This window comes from Apodemus sylvaticus, chromosome 10 (genome assembly GCF_947179515.1).
Source record: "Apodemus sylvaticus chromosome 10, mApoSyl1.1, whole genome shotgun sequence".
In the NCBI taxonomy this organism is placed as follows: Eukaryota; Metazoa; Chordata; class Mammalia; order Rodentia; family Muridae; genus Apodemus; species Apodemus sylvaticus.
Genome location: NC_067481.1, coordinates 36606050 through 36624993, shown reverse-complemented (window position 1 = coordinate 36624993; position 18944 = coordinate 36606050). Strand labels below are relative to the sequence as shown.

General features: G+C 44.2%; 1 protein-coding gene across 2 annotated transcripts in view; it reads right to left on the bottom strand.

The window, feature by feature from the left end:
- Positions 1 to 7096: 7096 nt before the first annotated feature.
- The window catches only part of Gdpd1 (glycerophosphodiester phosphodiesterase domain containing 1), a 36546-nt gene continuing 24698 nt past the window's right edge, over positions 7097 to 18944 (bottom strand). The window contains exons 5-10 of one of the 2 annotated variants that reach the window (XM_052197672.1): positions 16568 to 16686; positions 15932 to 16021; positions 14062 to 14195; positions 10428 to 10487; positions 8821 to 8872; positions 7097 to 8521 (exon numbers count right to left, since the gene is read on the bottom strand). In XM_052197672.1, the coding sequence (XP_052053632.1) occupies positions 8399 to 8521; positions 8821 to 8872; positions 10428 to 10487; positions 14062 to 14195; positions 15932 to 16021; positions 16568 to 16686 (578 nt within the window). In that variant the 3' untranslated portion in view covers positions 7097 to 8398. The remainder of the gene's footprint in view (positions 8522 to 8820; positions 8873 to 10427; positions 10488 to 14061; positions 14196 to 15931; positions 16022 to 16567; positions 16687 to 18944) is intronic. The other variant, XM_052197673.1, reaches the window with a different exon arrangement.

Sequence of the window (18944 nt, the reverse complement as noted above, 5' to 3'; positions counted from 1 at the left end):
ATCAGAAAAACCACAGTTTGTGAAAAGACTGAGAAGATGGACCCAAGCCCGGGGCTAGAGAGACGACCCAGCTGCTCCGATCACTCACTGCTCTACTAGAGGACCTGGCTTCCCTGCACTCACAATGGCCTGTAACTCCAATTCTGAGAGATCCAGTGCCCTTTGCTGGCTTTCTTAAATACCAGGCACAACCGTGGTGTGTACACACACACACACACACACACACACACATACACACACATACACACATACACACGGAAACATTATACACATAAAACAAAATAAATGAGAATCTAAGAAGTGGGGGAGGACCCTAACGAAGCCACCACTTAGAGCCAGGTGATCTTATAAATTATCTTTGAGAGTTTCAGCTGAAGTCAAGTTACCATGTTAAAAAAAATTAGGAATTTTTGAATAAGGCCAACTGCTCTGTCTAGTGATTTCAGGAAGCACGTGAGAGTATATGTAAAGGTGAATTAAATCTAAACACAATTGCTACAAAAGAATAATACTGTTTTGAAAGAAACAAGCACAGTTTATTCTTTGTGAGTATGACCCAAGGACACTGCTCCATTCCCGTGAGTGACAGGTGTTTCAATGTAGTGAGGTCACATTAGCTTTATGGTCACAGAACAAAAGACAGTTATGTATCGATACATTTTTAGATTATGAGGTAGGGCATTGGGTAGAGGGGCTAGCACAAAATGGATTCTCTCCTACAACTATCATATGTTACAGAACTCTTAGCTTTAGGATTGGTAGAAGGTAGAGACCTCCTTGGTAACACATTCTGAGAAGAACAGTTTATGTTGTAGTCAAGAAGACTGTCAGATCAGTTATAAGAGTTAACGGCTACTAAATCAGATGCCCCAAGATAAGTCAGCCCCTTGCCTTGCAACTTCCCATCTCTCTACAGTCATGGTGTGCTGTCAGCCATGGTCGGCTATTTGAAGGATCTTCAATACTGATGCATCTACAGAGGACACCAGTTCACCATCCTTCCATAGTTACACTCTGTCCCAAGGTTCAAGCTCTCTGGTGTGTGTGTGTGTGTGTGTGTGTGTTGTATGTGTGCGCGCGCTCTCACGTGCATGTTTTAAGATTTATTTATTTTTAACTACATGTTTTTTCTGCATGTATGCTTATGCCTGAAGCAGGTGTGAGGTCCCCTGAAACAAGAGTTAAATTATGGATGCTTATGGGCAACCATGTGGGTTCTACGAATCAAACCCAGGCCCTCTGGAAGAGCAGTGTTCTTAATAGCTGAACCATTTCTCCAGCCCCACCAAACTCACTGTTATTTGAAGCTTTGTTTGAACACAAAACTATGAAAAGATCTCTCCCTTGCCAGGAACCCACCTGCTTGTTTGGTCTTAGAACTCTGGAACTCCCTAAGTAGGTGTCATCGAAACCCCATTGCTGTGGCAAACTGACAGAAGCGACTTAAGGGAAGGGTTTATTTTTGGCTCCTGGTTTAAGGAATGCAGTTCATCCTGGTTAGAAGGCATGATGGGGAAAGTATGGACAGCTGGTTACATTGTGTCTGTAGTCAGCTGGTTACATTGTATCTGTAGTCAGCTGGTTACATTGTGTCTATAGTCATGAATGCTTAGCAAGCTCTTGCTTTTATTTCCCTTTTTAATTTTGTCTGGAACACCAATCTTCAGGGAAGGTGCCACCCACATTAGGGTAGGTCTTCCCTCATGTTAATACCTCTCTCTCTCTCTCTCTCTCTCTCTCTCTCTCTCTCTCTCTCTCTCTCTCTCTCTCATTCACCTCACTCACAAGCACCCAAGGCAGGTTTTTCTCCAGATGGTTCACAGCTGTAACCTGGTCAGGCCTTCATCAGTATCTGAAGGCATTCTGACCAGGTAAGTCTCAGATAAAAGGTGAACTGATACAACCCAGACGTTGTCCCTGTCCTCCCTGCTTAGCTCCTTTTCACACAATCACAAGCCTCTGCTTTTAGAACACACAACCCCGATGGCCTTTCCAACGTCCTGGTTCTCATTTCTTTGACTAAGTGGCCGAGTGTTGGCAGCCTGGTTGAGAGCCACTAAACATGCCTCTTCCCTTTGTAGCTTGGTATCAGTCCCATCAAGGAAAGAAACAAAGGAACCAGTCACAAGCACCTCCTGGAAACCAAACGCCAGTCCTTTCTCAGCCGGAGTACTCGATTTGGGGCTCACTGATGACCTCCTTTTCACAGGCTGGGGACAGGCTGGGGACATTGGCCTCTTCTACTTCTGCTTCTCATACCACAGTCTCTTTGTCTCCTTTGAACAGATTCTAAGACTCAGATCTCTATCTCCCCCAGTACCCCAACTCCCTAGGACTCTTCCCTCACAAACTATTCTCTTGTCTCCTTGCTAACAGGTGACATCACAGTAGTTTATTGATGTTTGTTTTTCTGAGATAATCTGGCACCTGTGATCTATCCTAGCTTTGAAATGTTGAGATGACAGGTGTACCACCAAGCTGATGTGATTTTTTTAAAAAATTCTTTGTTTTCCCTCTGAATTATAACTCTTTTTCTCGTCTTTTAATTTTTAAAGGCTAACTGGATTTTTGTTGTTGTTTTGAGGCTGACATAAAGTCCATTTGTCCCCATTTAAGGATCAGGCCTGATTTCAAAAAGAAGGCCATACGGCACTAGCTCCAGGAACAGAACCTTAAGTCCCAGGAACAGTCCATAAAATCCAGAAACAAGGTCATAAAAGCCCCTCCCAAAGAACAGCCTGGGGAATAACCACAAAAATGGGGAAATATCTTAACTCATAATGGGCCATCTGTGCTGGGAAGCCCTAGCTCATCCTATGGTTAAATGTTCATGACACACCACTGATCACCTGTGACCCCGTAACATCCGCCAATGAAATTTTAGATTGCCCAATACTTCTGGAGAGTTCCCCCAGTTCCCTATAAGAAAGCCTGCATGCCTTTGTCTAGGGTTGCCGTTCTAAGAGTGGTTGACCCCCCACACTGGTTGTTTCTGCAGAATACATGCTCTTTGTATACCATCTGAGCCTGGGGACTTCCTTCAGTGCTTTTTGGACCCTTACAGTTTCAGACTAAGTTTTGCCATGTTAAATCTGGCTAACCTGGAACTTAATATGTAGACCAGATTGGCCTTGAGCTCTATCCTCTATTGTCCCTGTCTCACTCCTAATAATTTCCTTCCTCTTTTCAATTAGCCACCCCATTTGCGTGTGTGTGTGTGTGTGTTGTGTGTGTGTGTGTGTGTGTGTTTACAAAAGGAGGCACCCTCCTAGTGGCTACATTACTAAAGAAAGTGTCTCCCTCCCCCATCAACCACTGACTGGTATGAATCCTAAGAGTGTGCTGGGGCCCCATGAGTCTCTATCTCTGTGACTTGATAGGCAGTCTTGTGCAGGTAATCACAGCTTTCTGGAACAAGAGTGCAGTAGCTGCCAGGACAACTCACTGGATAAGGGTGCTTGTCTCACCCTGATGACGGGTTCAATGCCCGGGATGAGCCAATTCCTACCGTTTGTCCTCTAATGTCCAGGGTTCATACCAGTGGCTGCCTACTGAAACACTTCATTCAAGTTTCGTTTTTGAAAAAGAGTCATGTAGCTCTGGACCTTCTGGAACACACTATATAGTCCAGACTGACCTTAAACTTGGAGCAATGCTCAGAACTCTGTTCTACGTACTGGAATTACAGGCATGTGCTGCTTCATAAGGCTCAGAACAAACTTTTTCAGCTGGTATTTCAGTCTTATCTACAACAGATTCCATTTTTATTTATTTATTCTTTGATAAACTCTTCTGGGGAAAACTCACATTGCACAATTCCAGGCAGGACCATTCACAGTGTTATTAATGGTTTCACATATTGAAACATACTAACTGCGTAAGCTTGTGTGTATGTGTGTGTGTGTGTGTGTGTGTAGCGTCTTTTCCGCAGCCATTCCATCCACCCACCTTGTTGTTTGAGGCAGGATTTCTCATTGGCCTGGGGCTTACCTACTAGGTTGGGGGTGTCTGGGTAGTAAGTCTTGGGGTTCAATCTGTCATTTGTGCCTTCAGTGCCAAGATGGCATGAAGTCTGTCACCCATGGGTCACTTTTTTTTTTTAAGATTTATTTTATGTACGTATATAAGTACACTGTAGCTGTCTTCAGACACACCAGAAGAGGGCATCAGATTCCATCAGAGATGGTTATGAGCTACCATGTGGTTGCTGGGAATTGAACTCAGGACCTTTAGAAGAACAGTCAGTATGCTTAACCACTGAGCCATCTTTCCAGCCCTGGTTTTGTTTTTTGTTTTGAATGTGGGTTCTTTCACAACTGAGCTGTGAGCTAACTACACAACTCTGTCATTTTGTTGTTGGTTTTGAATCAGGGTCTGTTATGAAGCCCAACTCAGGCAGGCCTTGGATGTGTGATGTCCCTTCCTTGGCTACCTACTCCTGGGATTACAGGTGTGTGCCACTGGGCCCAGCTGTGGATATACAGGTGTGTGCCACTGTTCTCAGCTGTGGACTTACAGGTGTGTGCCACTGTTCTCAACTGTGGACTTACAGGTGTGTGCCACTGTGCCCAGCTGTGGACTTACGGGTGTGTGTCACTGTGCCCAGCTGTGGACTTGCTGTGGACTTACAGGTGTGTGCCACTGTGCCCAGCTGTGGACTTACAGGTGTGTGCCACTGTGCCCAGCTGTGGACTCCTTTTTCACTTCTTCCATTGCTGAGATCAAACCCAGTGCTCACACACTCCTGCAGCTACTCATGAGCTACAACCACTTAATCATGTTTATTATTAGTGTGTGTCACAGGGGACCACCTTTGGGAGTCGGTTCTCTCCATTATGAGTTCTGGGGACCAGCCTCAGGGTATCAGGCTTCAGGGGCAAGTACTTTTACCTACTGAGCCTTCTTGTTCACGCCCCCTTTATTTTTAGTGTGTTACATGCAGAAGGGGGTGCACATGTGTGCCACAGAATTTATGTGGAGAGCAGAGGATAACTTTGTAGTCAGTTCTCTCTTTCCACCTTTGTGTGAATCCGAGGGATAGAACTCAGGTCACCAGGCATGACCAGCAAATACCTCTTCTCAAAGAGTCATCTTACTGGCCCTTGGTGTTTGTTTGACACAGAGCTATTATGTAGCTCTAGCTGTCCTGGAGCTTGCTATGTAGACTAGGCTAGCTACAAACTCGGAGATCCACCTGTCTTTGCCTCTCAAGTGCTAGAATTAAAGGCATGTGCCACTATGACAGGCCACTTTATTTTTGTGGTTTTTTCGAGACAGGGTTTCTCTGTGTAGCCCTGGCTGTCCTGGAATGCACTCTGTAGACCAGGCTGGCCTCGAACTCAGAAATCTGCCTGCCCCTGCCTCCCACGTACTGGGATTAAAGGTGTGTGCCACCACAACAGGCCACTTTTTAAGACATGTCTCTGCCTCCTATTGAGATCACATACATGCCACGATGCCTTCTTTCACAACATGATATTCCAACAGGAGAACAGTATCAGATGCTATCTGGGAATGGACACAAGATCTTCTGTCATAGAAGTGGAGTCCATGCATGTGCACACACATATTTGTGTGTCTCTACAGGCGCTCATGTGAGGGGAGGCCAGAGGTTGGCATCTGGTCTCTTCTATCACTCTCCATTCTTATACAGACTCTTGGTTAAAGCCTGAGCTCCTGCTGGGGTTGCCTAGCCAGCTGGCTCTGGAGAGCGCACCCCGAGGTTCGGATTGAAGGCGGGCCACCACGCCACCTTGCCTTTCCATGGCTGCTGCCTCTCTGAGTGTCTCTCACTTGAACAGCAAATGCTTTACTCACTAAGCCATATCCTTAGTCCCAAACCATCAGGTAGCCTAGCACGGCTAAAAACCTGTCTTAAGTTCATGTACATTAGTGCTTTGTCTGCTTGTCTGCATGCACACCGTGCACATTTCTGGTGTGCTGGAAGGGCAGACGAGAGCCCTGGATCCTCTGGAACTGAAGTTATGGATGGTTGTGAGGCACCCCCCCCCTTTTTTTTTTTATATAAGGACACCGTCACTGTCTTCAGACACACCAGAAGAGGGCGTTGGATCCCATTACAGATGGTTGGGAGCCACTATGTGGTTGCTGGGATTTGAACTCAGGACCTCTGGAAGATCAGTCTTAACCACTGAGCCATCTCTCCAGACTGAAATCAGTGTTCTTAACCACTACCCACTTAACCATCTCTCCAGTCCCTTGAGCATGATTTTTAAAAGCATGGTTGCCATTTTGGGCAATTTGACACTAAACATGTGCTACTACTTTTACAATATAACCTATTCTGAATCTTAATGAAGCAAAATTTCAAAAAAAAAAAAAACAAAACAAAAAAAACAAAAACCAAAAACCCATAGCTGGATGGTGGTAGCACACGCCTTTGATCCCAGCACTCAGGAGGCAGAGGCAGGAGGATCTCCGAGATCGAGGCCTGCCTGGTCTACAGTGTGAGTTCTGGGACAGCCAGGGCTACACAGAGAGACCCAGTGTATAATACAAAAGTGCCTGCTCTAGTAGATTAGCTTGCACAAGTTGTCTGTCCAGATGGCAGGAACGACTTCCTTGCTATAATCCTTTCTTCTCTTTTCTTTTCTTTTTTTGGTTTTTTTTTTTAAATATTTATTTATTTATTATATGTAAGTACACTGTAGGTGTCAGATCTCTTTATGGATGGTTGTGAGCCACCATGTGGATGCTGGGATTCGAACTCATGACCTTTGGAAGAGCAGTCAGTGCTCTTACCCACTGAGCCATCTCTCCAGCCTCCGGGTTTTTTTTTTTTTTTTTTTTTGTTTTTTTTTTTATTTTCGAGACAGGGTTTCTCTGTGTAGCCCTGGCTGTCCTGGAACTCACTCTGTAGACCAGGCTGGCCTCAAACTCAGAAATTCGCCTCCTTTGCCTCTGCCTTCCAGAGTGCTGGGATCACAGGCATGCACCACCACCACCCGGCCTTTATTTTCTTTATGCTGGTGAGAAAGCTCAGGTTTACTCACTTACTCATTAATTACATCATTAACTGAGAAAATTACATGAAACACACTGGAATTACAAGCATAAAAGAAAAGTCAAGACCTCATTTTATTCTTGTAAAACTTTATTACAATTTAGACCACAAAGCGACAGAAGGAGAGTGAGGCCGTCCTCCATTGCTGTGCGTGGCAGACCCCGTAGCAGAGACATAATTTAGGCAAAAGACGTCTAGTATGCTATACTGAATTTATCTCCCCATCTGACATCATGAAAATTAGTCAAAAAGGCTAGAGACGGATCTGCATGAAGTCACATGGGAAGGCAGAGGAAGCGGCTTGTAATGCTGGGAAACTGGCTGTGTCTGCGCCTCAGAGGACTGAAGTGAGCTCGAGCCAGGAGCAGGCACTCTCGATAAACGGTGCTCCCACCAGCCAATCACTATAAGGCTGCCACGTCACTGACAGCCCACATCCAGGTTCAGTCTACTCAAGCCCAAAGAATCGAATCAAATATTCTTGAGGAAACATAAAAACATGACTAATTGGATCTTGCCTTACTTTATAATTATAACGTCTATTTTTAAAGACATAAGAAAAAATTGGCATGACAGCATTGTCACATACCTGAAAAACAAAGACTCCAACTGGAATGTCTCCATTAGCAACCACAACCCAGGAGTCAGTCTCAGCCCACAGATTGAATTTCCATATAATAAACTCTTATTGGCTTGAATTTTCCCTCTGTGAACAGGACACACCCTACCAGGTAAGAACTACACATTTCTTTCAGGTTCCTCTTCCCCTGTATTTTCCCTTAAACTAAAATGCACCTAGACATAAGAGACAATTCAAAAATGGCTGTAATGGCCTTCAATAATTTTCTGCTTTTTTACTAAAAAAACAAAACAAAACAAAACAAAAAAAACCAATTAAGACAGGGTTTCATTATGTAGCCCAAGCTGGCCTCAAACCCCTGATCCTCCTGCCTCAGCCTCCTGTGTGCTGGGATGGCAGGCTCAAGTCACCATGCCCTGCTCAGGAATCTTCTCTGATGGCGGTTGATCCTGTTTCAGTGAAGGCTAACACACAGTTTGCCTCTAGCCTTTGATTTCAGATTTACAATAGTAGAATACTGCATCCTATGCAGATACCTTGATCAATGATCTACATTTCAGCGCCGGTTACCTTCAAACAAGTTACCAATGTAAAATATGCAATATTGGTGAAAATAAATACACAAGATAGGGAAGTTTCTACATTCCCATACAGACTTAAAAAAATGAGGTATTAAAACTTAACTGATTAAACCTTTTATCACCCTGGAAATCCCAGGGACACCATGGTTAACACACCTCTCCTCAGATCTTTTCTGGTCATGACTCCTTTGAATGATTCGGAGTTACTTTTTTTTATGGTGAAAAATTGTTTAAGAACTCCTTAAGCTTTGTCGGGTAGTCTGTCATCACTCCAGTCGCTCCCAGGTCAAAGGCTCTTTTGTACTCATGTTCCTCATTTAAAACCCAAACGTATACCTGGAAATTGAGGCATAAGGAGGCATGTTTAGCAGAAAATGCTTTTCTGCCTATCCACTACGGTCTCAGCAGACTTACAGCGACCCTAAGGAAGGCCGGCACTGCCCACCCTCAGACTTCGACTGCCCTCGCTTACATAAGAATCTAGCTAATGATTTATCACTAACTATGAGGAAGAGCATGCAGTCCCCAGTACAGCTGTAGCATCAGTGTCAGAGCTCAGAGGTGAGCCCCTGCGCTGCGCCTAGTTTCACATGGGTGAGCGCCGCTGCTGAAATCACATCAGCACCCAGACTTACTTGAATGCCCCGGGCAGTGAGGTGGTCAAATAAAGCTTTCCGCATTAATAAGCTAGAGGGAAAGAAAGCAGCAGATTCAGACACATCTTCATCCACAGGGACTGGAATTAACCTTTAGTTTTTCTCTGTCAGTTTGCAGAATTTAGTAATTGTTAGTAAACTAACAGTGCTTCAGCAATACAAGCAAATGTTGCAAGCAATAATAGTTGTTATAAATTAATTTCCATTTTTTCTTTCATTTCTTTTGACAGTCTCACTATGTAGCCCTAGCTGGCCTAAACTACCTATGTAGACCAGGATGGCCTACCTGACCTCTGACTTGCAATCTGCTTCTCCAGGGGTTAAAGGCCAGCACACTGCAGGTAGATGAATTTTCTTAACTTCTGGCTGTGGCCTGCCCACAGAGCCTGCTCTCTGGCTGCCCCCGGACATCCTTCCTGTAGCATGCAGAAGTAGAAGTGCCTCACTATGCCTGCAGGAGCTGGCGTCAGAGTGAGAGCGTGCTAGAATCCTGAGTTCCTATTCCCAGCTGTTTCCTAAGTTAGCCAAGCAGGACTCAGGTTAAGTCCTGGGCCATCCTAGTTCCATCATGTATGCTTTTGAATGTCTATCAACTATAATATTCTGTATCTATGAAAAATCATTTTCCACTGTTAAATTTATTTCTAAATTACAAATCACTTAAACAAGATGGGAACTAGAAATACTGGAAGATGACAATTTTCAGGTTTGTGGGAGCAGCAAGAAGGAAAGGGGATGGCTACTTTGCAACCTTGCTAGTAACTCGCTATAGAACCCTGAGGAAATCACTGAAGTTAACAGATACTTAGTTTTCTCATGAAGGTAGAAGAGAATATTTCTCCAGGTTCCCAGTGAAGTTCTGTGACTAAGACAGCTCAGCTGGTTTGCTGGTATTCACTTGTATGCAGGTACCAGTTACAAACGAGGCATGGGTAGACTGTAGTGGGTGAGAGAGCTTGCTGCCAAGCCTGTCCTAATTCTCTCCCAGGAGCCCTTGTGGTGAAAGGAGAAAACAGCACCTCTACCTGGTGCTCTGATGTCCACATGACAGCACTCCCCAGCTGCCCACTCCCCACTGCACACAAAAGTCATTTATTAAAACAGTTTTTATAAAGCCAGGCATGGAGGAGCTGGAGAGATGGCTCAGTGGTTAAGAGTTCTGGCTGCTCTTCCACAGGACCTGGGTTCAATTCCCAGCACCCACATATGGCAGTCCATAACTGTCTGTAACCCCAGTTCCAGGGGATCTGGCACCCTCACACAGACATACGTGCAAGCAAAACACCAATGTACATAAACAAACGGGCCGGGCTGGAAGGAGGCGGGGTGCTCGGAGGAGAGGCCGCAGGGGAAACAAGACGGCTTGATATTTGCGAGTACTTGTTAATTTTGCAGAGGGCTCGAGGTTGAGTCTCAGAACCCACATGAGCTGCCTGTCACTGCAATGCTGTCTTCTGGTCTCTTCAGACACAAAGCATGCACAAGCTACACAGACATACGTGCCAGCGTGCACACAGACACACACAATTTAAAAAAGTAATCTTAAAATATATAGAGAGAGCCACAAAACCAAATCAAATACTTACGTATCAGAAAGCCAGATGAGAAACTTATGACCTTTGGATATAGTGTGAGGTTCTTTTAGCCTAAGAGAAGTCAAAGACTGAAGTATGAATTAGGAACAGAAGGACGTATCAGTGTGATAAAATAAGATATGTTCAAACTGAAAACAATGCTTATACACAAGATGGGAGGCGGAGACAGGGGCTCTCTGCGAGTTCCAGGTATTCATAGTGAGACTCTTGTCTCAAAAAGACAATTTAAAAATATCTGTCAAAGGACAAAAATAGTAGAAATTTGTTTCTACCTCCACTGGCTTTAAGCTAACTTTTACTAAAACTATTCAAAGCTAAACAAAACTAAAGAAAAATTAATTTCCCAGAGACCTGGTGCTCCAGGCTTATCACATCTTATCCTTTCTTTTGGCATATGCTTTTCCTTCTGTTTAGTGTAGTAAAATTTAATTTGGGGTAGATTTCCTAACACAACCAAAGTATGGAGAGATGGCTCAGTGGTTAGAACACTGGCCAGTCTCCAGGGACCTGGGTTTGGTTCCCTGAGCCCGCATGGCAGCTCACAAACATCTGTAATTCTAGTTCCAGGGAATCTGATATCCTCTTTTGGCTTGCACGGGGACCAGGCACATATGTGGAGCCCAGACATATATACAGGTCAAATATCTATACATAAAGAAATAAGTATTTAAAAACAGCCAGGCAGTAGTGACACATGCTTTTGATCCCAGCACTCAGGAGGCAGAGGCAGGTGGATCTCTGAGTTCAAGGCCAGCCTGGTTTACAGAATGATTTTCAGGCCAGCCAGGACTACACAGAGAAACCCTGTCTAGAAAACAAACAAACAAACAAACAAACAAACACCAGAAAAACAACCAACCAAAACAAAACTATTCTATGGATTAGAAGCAGTGTGTCTGGCATGGTGCTGCACATCTTTGCTCCTTGCACTAGAGAGACACCTCTGTGATTTCGAGGTTAGCCCAGTCTACAGATAGAGTTCCAGGCCCGTCAGGGCTAAATAGTGAGAGCCTGTCTTTAAAAAAGACATTTAGGGCAAAAGTCAGATGTTAAATGTTTAATTCTTCCTTTCTTGCTTCTTTCCTAACTTCTCCTGTATCCACTCTCTCCCTCCCTGTGTCCTCACACATTAGCTAAGCTGGCAGGGCTCCAGGGATCAATCTGTCTCTGCCAGCCCCTAGGTCACCACTGCTCACCACTGCGCCCAGCAGTGGGTGCTGGAATCTGACTCAGGTCCTCATACTTGCATAGCAGGCACCTTACCCACAAGCCATCTCTTCAGCCCTCATAAGAAAGACTAATGCCACAGCACGCTTCCTTAGTTTGTATTTCATTAACATTCACTTCTCTATAGAGTGCACATGGTATTCTACTCTAGCCAAGAGAAAGCTAAACACTTCAGTCATAAATGGTAGGAATCTTTTTAGTACAACAAATGAAAACAGCTTCTTCGTAGACAAGTGTTTTCTGAGCAGGGTGGGGTGGCACATGCCTGAAATCACAACACTAGAAGCTGGGTAATAGGATTTTTTTGTTTTGTTTTTTGGATTTTTTTTTCCTGAGACAGCGTTTCTCTGTGTAGCCCTGGCTATCCTGGAACTCATTCTGTAGACCAGGCTGGCCTCGAACTCAGAAATCCGCCTGCCTCTGGCTCCCAAGTGCTGGGATTAAAGGCGTGCGCCACCACCACCCCGCTATTGGGTAATAGGATTGCTGTCAGTTTGAAGTCAACTGTGATACAGTAATGAGATGTGTGTGTGTGTGTGTGTGTGTGTGTGTTTGAACAAAAAGGTCTTTTCAGTTGTTTTGTCTAAGAAATAATGTCCATTAAAGACTTAACAAATATAATTGAGAATTGATAAAATAAAAAGTTCATCACTAAGAAATTCAAACAGTGAAAATGGCCGTGGAGCAGGAGCCAAGCTAACAATGGGCCTCTGAGCAAGCAAGGTGCCTGCTGCCTAGTCCGAGGACCTACCTCAGTTTGGTCCCCAGACCCCTCGTGGGAGAGAGAACTGGCTGCTGACGCTGGCCTTCTGACCCCCACAGTGGCGCACAGAGTACACTCGTGTACACACAATAAATAACTGTAATCAACCTTGCTTGGGGGTGACTGGATGGAGGGGGGCCTCAGGAGGCACAGTGCTTATGCAAACACAATGACCCAGGCCAGGCACCTACAGAACTAACTGGACATGGGGGTGTGCACTTTGTCACCCTGCTGCTGGGAAGGTGGAGATGGGCGGACCCCCCAGGGGCATTCTGGCCAACTAGCCTAGAGTCATCAGCAAGTCCCAGGCCCTAGTAAGAGATCCTGTCTCAAAAACTCAGGTGGACAGCTCCTGAGGGACAACGTCAGGGTTAGCCTCTGCCCTTGCCCACATACACACAAGGAAAATATCATCTAATTTTATTAAGAAGCTTTTGATATCAGAACCTTTTTTCTGCATTTGTGGGAGAGATTGAACAGGGCTTCGTTAGGGTTCACAAGCTCTGACACTAAAATATATTCCACATCCCACAAACACCTGTTCATTTCTTCTTTCTTTTTTTGTTTTTTGTTTTTCATTGGTTGTTTTTTGAGACAGGGCTTCTCTGTGTAGCACTGGCTGACCTGGAACTAGCTTTGTAAACCAGGCTAGCCTCGAACTCAGAGATCCACCTGCCTCTGCCTTCTGAGTGCTGGGATCAAAAGCATGGGCCACCACTGCCTCAATACATCTATTCGTTTCTTTAAAATATTGTTAAAGTATATTCTTTAAAGATTTCCATCATATTAACCCCTCACTACCCTTTTTGGTCCCTCTCCTACTCCCTTTCAACCATTTCTTCCTTCCAATGAACTCCTTCTCTTCTAAACTCAGTTTAATTAGGGTTCCTTACATGAGCATGGGTATGTTACTGACTAGAACATGGGCAAGGCAGCAGAGGCTATACCACCTCAGAAAGCGCTCCCCTGTGCCCGCCTATAGCTCCTCAGCTAGGGGTGCAAAAGTCTTTTTTTTATTTTGTTTTGTTTTTTTGAGACAGGGTTTCTCTGTCTCTGTCAGGGTTTCCCTGGCTGTCCTGGTACTCACTCTGTAGACTGGGCTAGCCTCGAACTCAGAAATCTGATTTTTGCTTTAGTTTGTTTTTCTGTAGCAATAATGAAGTATCTGAGGCTGAGTCCTTTTTTTTTTTTTTTAAAAAAAAAGGTTTACTTAGGTCACAGTTCTAGAAGCACAACGTTGCTATCTGGCTTGTTCTTTGGGTTTGTGGCAGCAGGAAAGCAGTGGGCATTTGCACTTGGGATGCAAGAGGAAGCAGAGGAAAACCATGGGCAAACCCTCCTTCCCACAAGGAAGGAATTCATCCCCCAAATCTTCTATCTAACTCCTAGAAACCCGACCACTAGTCAACACAGAGGAGACCAACCCCAAGTTCAGGGGGAATTGGCCACACAGGAACTCGGCCAAGGTGGAGGAGGAGGAGCTCGGAGAAGCCGCAGCCAGGGTGTGAAAGGCCTCCATCTTATTATCCCTAGCACTGAGGAGTCAAGCCGCAGCCACGCAGCCACGGGGATGATCACAGACCAATGATCGGGCATTCTGTAATGGCTTAAGTGGTAAAACGCGTAAGGACTTACTTCAGTATGATAGAGGGCATTGGAATTTCAAAGAACTGTTCTCGAATGGGCACAAAGGGCAAGAGGCCGGTGAAGAACAGGCCGAGGATGAGCAGAACACGCTGCAGGCTGAAGAGTATAGGAATATCTGAGTTCTAGAACACAAGCAAGATTGGGTGTTACGTTAAAAAGCATGATCGTTTTATAAACCACAGAACGTGTTTCCCAGGTTACATGCTGATAAGCATCCTATGAATTATGAATATTCACTACAACAACTCAGAAGCCTATAGCTAGTCTAAAACCTGTAAGTAATGCTCTAGCACTGAAATTTCTCTGGTGCTTTGGTAACACATCTGCTAATGTTGGTCACAGTATGAATAGCTAGAGACTAGGGAATACACCAAAATGGCAAAAAAGAGGATACATGGACTATCTGACGCCTGTTATAAATGTGCAGCTCTGCATCTCCAAGAATCTAAAGCAGATACATGAACATCAATACTGCTGTAAATACGCCATCCTTCAGCTCTGTTATGGGTCAAATAGACAAGATAAAGTGGGCCAGGCATGACTGACCTCCCAGCATATGGGAGGCCAAAGGGATCTCAAGTTTAGGCCAGCCTGGGATACATGAGACAATGTTGTAGAATGAATGAATGAATGAATGAATGAATCAATCAATCAATCAATGAGTTGGGTGGTGGTGGCACACCTTTAATCCCAACACTTGGGAGGCAGAGGCAGGTGGATTTCTGAGTTCAAGGCCAGCCTGGTCTACAGAGTGAGTTCTAGGTTAGCCAGGGCTACACAGAGAAACGTTGTCTCAAAAAAAAAAAAAAAAATAGAATGTGCCCCCACCTCAAATAATAGTAAGTAAAGGCCTAATAATAAGGAATATAATAGGCGGGCAGTGGTGGCACACACCTTTAATCCCAGCACTTGGGAGGCAGAGGCAGGCCAATTTCTGAGTTCAAGGCCAGCCTAGTCTACAGAGTGAATTCCAGGACAGCCAGGGCTACTCAGAGAAACCCTGTCTCAAAACAACAACAACAACAACAACAAAAAGGAATACAATAAGCTTCCATAAATTTCATTAAGAGAAACAAGCTTAGACAGATTTGTGATCAAGAAAAAACATTCATTCTGGGTCAGGTCTAAGGAGGAAGCTACAGGTGTGCACTGTGATAAAATAAGGCCGCATGTATATGTCGCTGTGAACTTATAATGAGCTTATGGAGTGAAGCACTGCTTTTAACTTACTATGGACGTCCTTCTGTAACTCCACCTTTGTGTAACATTTTATCTGTGAGGTAATTTTATAAGAACTTTTGTCTCAGAAGGTATAAAAAGGCTGAGAGAAGAAATAAAGTGTGGCTGTTGGGGCTCTGCTCCATTCACCAAGTGTCTGTCTATCTGTCTGTTTGTATGTAAGTGCATGCATACGTATGTAATGTGTACTTAAGTAAGCTGTGCACTTGTGAAATTGATGAAACAGGTGGTCGAACCCAGTGTGTGTGTGTGTGTGTGTGTGTGTGTGTCGCTGTGCAGAGGCTCTTTCTCTCTGTTCGTCTCCTGCGCATGTTTCCTTGCCCCCAGTCAACACCTTCCTCAGTTGCTGATTCTGTCTCAGGGCCTGCGACCCTCTGCTGCTACTGTTGCACTTTAGGCTTTTTTCTGTCTTTTCATTCTTTAACTGGCAGAGAAAATGAATCCAATCAATCCCCTAGACTGTATTTCAACTCATGGAAGGTGCTAGAAGAGGTCTGTCATCCTATAGACGACTTCTGGCTGGTTCCTTCCATTCATACACGAGCTATGACAGGACTAGATTCTGCAAACTCCTGTTATCATGACTCAGCATCCCCGGCTGGTTGCATCCAGAGCTTACCTCTTTGTAACACTTGTCTACAATCTCAGAGTTGGCGTTGCCCCACACCGTCAGGTGTTCTCGCTTATACTGCTTCACCAGTTCTGAGACCTGTGTGTGAAAATTCAAAATTATATCCATGTGCCTATATGTTAACCTACCTGTACTGCTTTCTATTAAAAAGTGGGTTACAATTCATTGTAATATAAAATTGCCAAAAAGTAATATAAAATTGTGGGAAAACTGGCAATCAAATTGAGATTATGTATGAAATACAAAATTATTTACATTTACCGCTCTAAAACCAGTTTAACAAATATGGCTACTTAGGATTTTGACATAAACCAACCACAAATGAAATGACTTAAAGCTGGTAATCAATCAGAGAAATGTCTGGATGAATGGAGCCTAAGAGAGCTTATTTTTATCCACAACCAGGATAAGCCAACTCACTGTGAAAACAGGCCACAGGAAAGTTTCCCCATGACCTTTACGGGGCATTAGACAATGCTGAGCGTGGCCGATCAGGTTCCCTTGATCACTATCAGTCAGCCTTGTTTAGGTTTTGCAGTCAGACAATGCTGATCCTCACAATATCACATTTCCTCTGCAGGGTCGGTGTCACCCACGCTGACCTTCCCAAGGCAGCCCACGCACCTTCTGAATCAGCACGTTGCTGTTCACTTTAATGTCGATGTTGATGGGGGTCTCAGGGAAGGCCTCAAACACTTCCTTCAGCAGCGGGATTCGGGTGTCTTTTCCTTCACACTTGCACGCTGAGAAAGCAAGATGTTTTTAAACAGTGACTTCCATTCTTAAAGCATAATCCTTTTCAATGGTTGTAACTTACACTACACGTTCACTATAGGACAATAACAAAAGGAGGCAAAGTATAAAGGGAAGAAAAAGGTCATGTGAAATGCATCTCCTCGGACCTGTCCTCAAGGGCACTAGGTGGCTTTCTTCTACTCCCCCTCGCACATTATTCGACACAGTTACAATACAGTATACCTATAGTTTTTACTGATACTTTTATATCCATAAAATATTTTCATGTTATACAGTTATGCATTTGTTTTTTTGTTTTTTGTTTTTTGGGTTTTTTTTATTTGTTTTTTTTGAGACAGGGTTTCTCTGTGTAGCCCTAGCTGTCTTGGAACTCACTCTGTAGACTAGGCTGGCCTGGAACTCAGAAATCTGCCTGCCTCTGCCTCCCAGAGTGCTGGGATTACAGCCGTGCCCCACCACAGCCCAGCTCAGTTATGTATTTGTAATTGTGATTTATTTATTTATTTATTTATTTATTTATTTATTTATTTATTTATTGTCAAAGTTTCTCTGTGTAGCTCAGGAACTCACTCTGTAAACCAGGCTGACCTTGAACTCTGAGATCTGCCTGCCTCTGCCTCCTAAGTGCTGGGATTAAAGGTGTCAAGTGTTAGCCAGGCGGTGGTGGTGGCGCACTCCTGTGATCCCAGCACTCTGGGAGGCAGAGACAGGGGGATTTCTGAGTTCGAGGCCAGCCTGGTCTACAGTGAGTTCCAGGACAGCCAGGGCTATACAGAGAAACCCTGTCTCGAAAAACCAAATCCAAAAACAAAACAAAACAAAAAAAAGGTGTCAAGTGTTGGGGCTGGAGAGATGCTTCAGCCGTTAAGAGCACTGACTGCTCTTCCAAAGGTCTTGAGTTCAAATCCCAGCATCCACATGGTGGCTCACAACCATCTGTAATGAGAGCTGATGCACTTTTTTGGTGTGTCTGAAGACAGCAACAGTGTACTTAGATATAATAATAAATAAATCTTTAAAAAAAAAAGTCAAGTATGCCACTACTCGAAAACTTTCAAGATAACTAGAGTCACATGAAGACTGATATCTATTGTCCAGATTTCTCAGTGGTAACACCTTACAAAAGCATATACATGTCACACCCAAAATACTGACACTGATACAACCCATTGATATTATTTTCTCACGGTCTTATTTCTTGCCTTTTGTTTTTATACTGCTTGGGAAAACCCAGGGCCTCGCACATTACAGGTGGCACCCTTCCACTGAGCTGCATACGCCCCAATGATGTTTTAAATTTCCTGTTTTTGGTTTTTGAGACAGTATCTCATGTGGCCTTGAATTCACTCCTAAGGGAGAGTGGGCCTTACATGGCTAATCTTCCTGCCTCCAACTCATGAGTGTTAGGATTACACACTTATGTGATGTCAGTCATCCTGCCATTAATGATATTATGAGGAGTTTTGAAGGTTATTCATTTTCTTTGAGATAGGGTCTCATCCTACAGTCCTGGCTGTCTAGGAACTGTCTAGGAACTCTCGATGTAGACCAAACTCTCCTCAAACTCAAGAGCTCTGCCTGCCTCTGTGATCCCTACTGCTGGGGTTAGAGGTGTGTGCCACCATGACTAGCTACTTATTTTAACCATTCATTAGTTGACAATATTTTGTTATGAGGTTATCATTGAAGTTTCCAGAGACTTGAGAATAATTTCCAGGCAAAACAAGGACAGTAATCCAATTACATGTTATTTAAAAATTGTAACAGAATTTTCGCAGAAGAGTTACACTGGCATGAGTCTGGAGAGATGGCACCAAAGCTCTGAAGGAGCCTTTTGTAAGTGATTGTTTTCTGAGATTTTATGGGGCTGTTCTTTTGAAGGACTCTCAGAGCCTTTGCATAACTTAGTTTTAGCAAACCAGGAAATCTTATGGGCTGAGAACTGCTCGGGTAATAGGTCTTTCAAGACAAACCCCTAGAGCTGTAAGAAGTTTGGGTGGAAACTGATGTGCTAAAGGTGCTCCTTCATGTAATGATAAAAAGAGCTCCCAGGAAGCTGTGGAGGTTCAATCCTGGAGAGGCTGACCCCCTCCCTGCTGCTGAAAAGCCTAAATCCATCCCGCACTGGCTCCCCAATATTTGGCACCTGTAATCATGGGGCTCAGAAAAAAATGGGATGTGGACACTACAGACTGTAAGGACACTCAGGGTAGGAGAGACTCCAGGATTTGGCAGGTCATGGAGA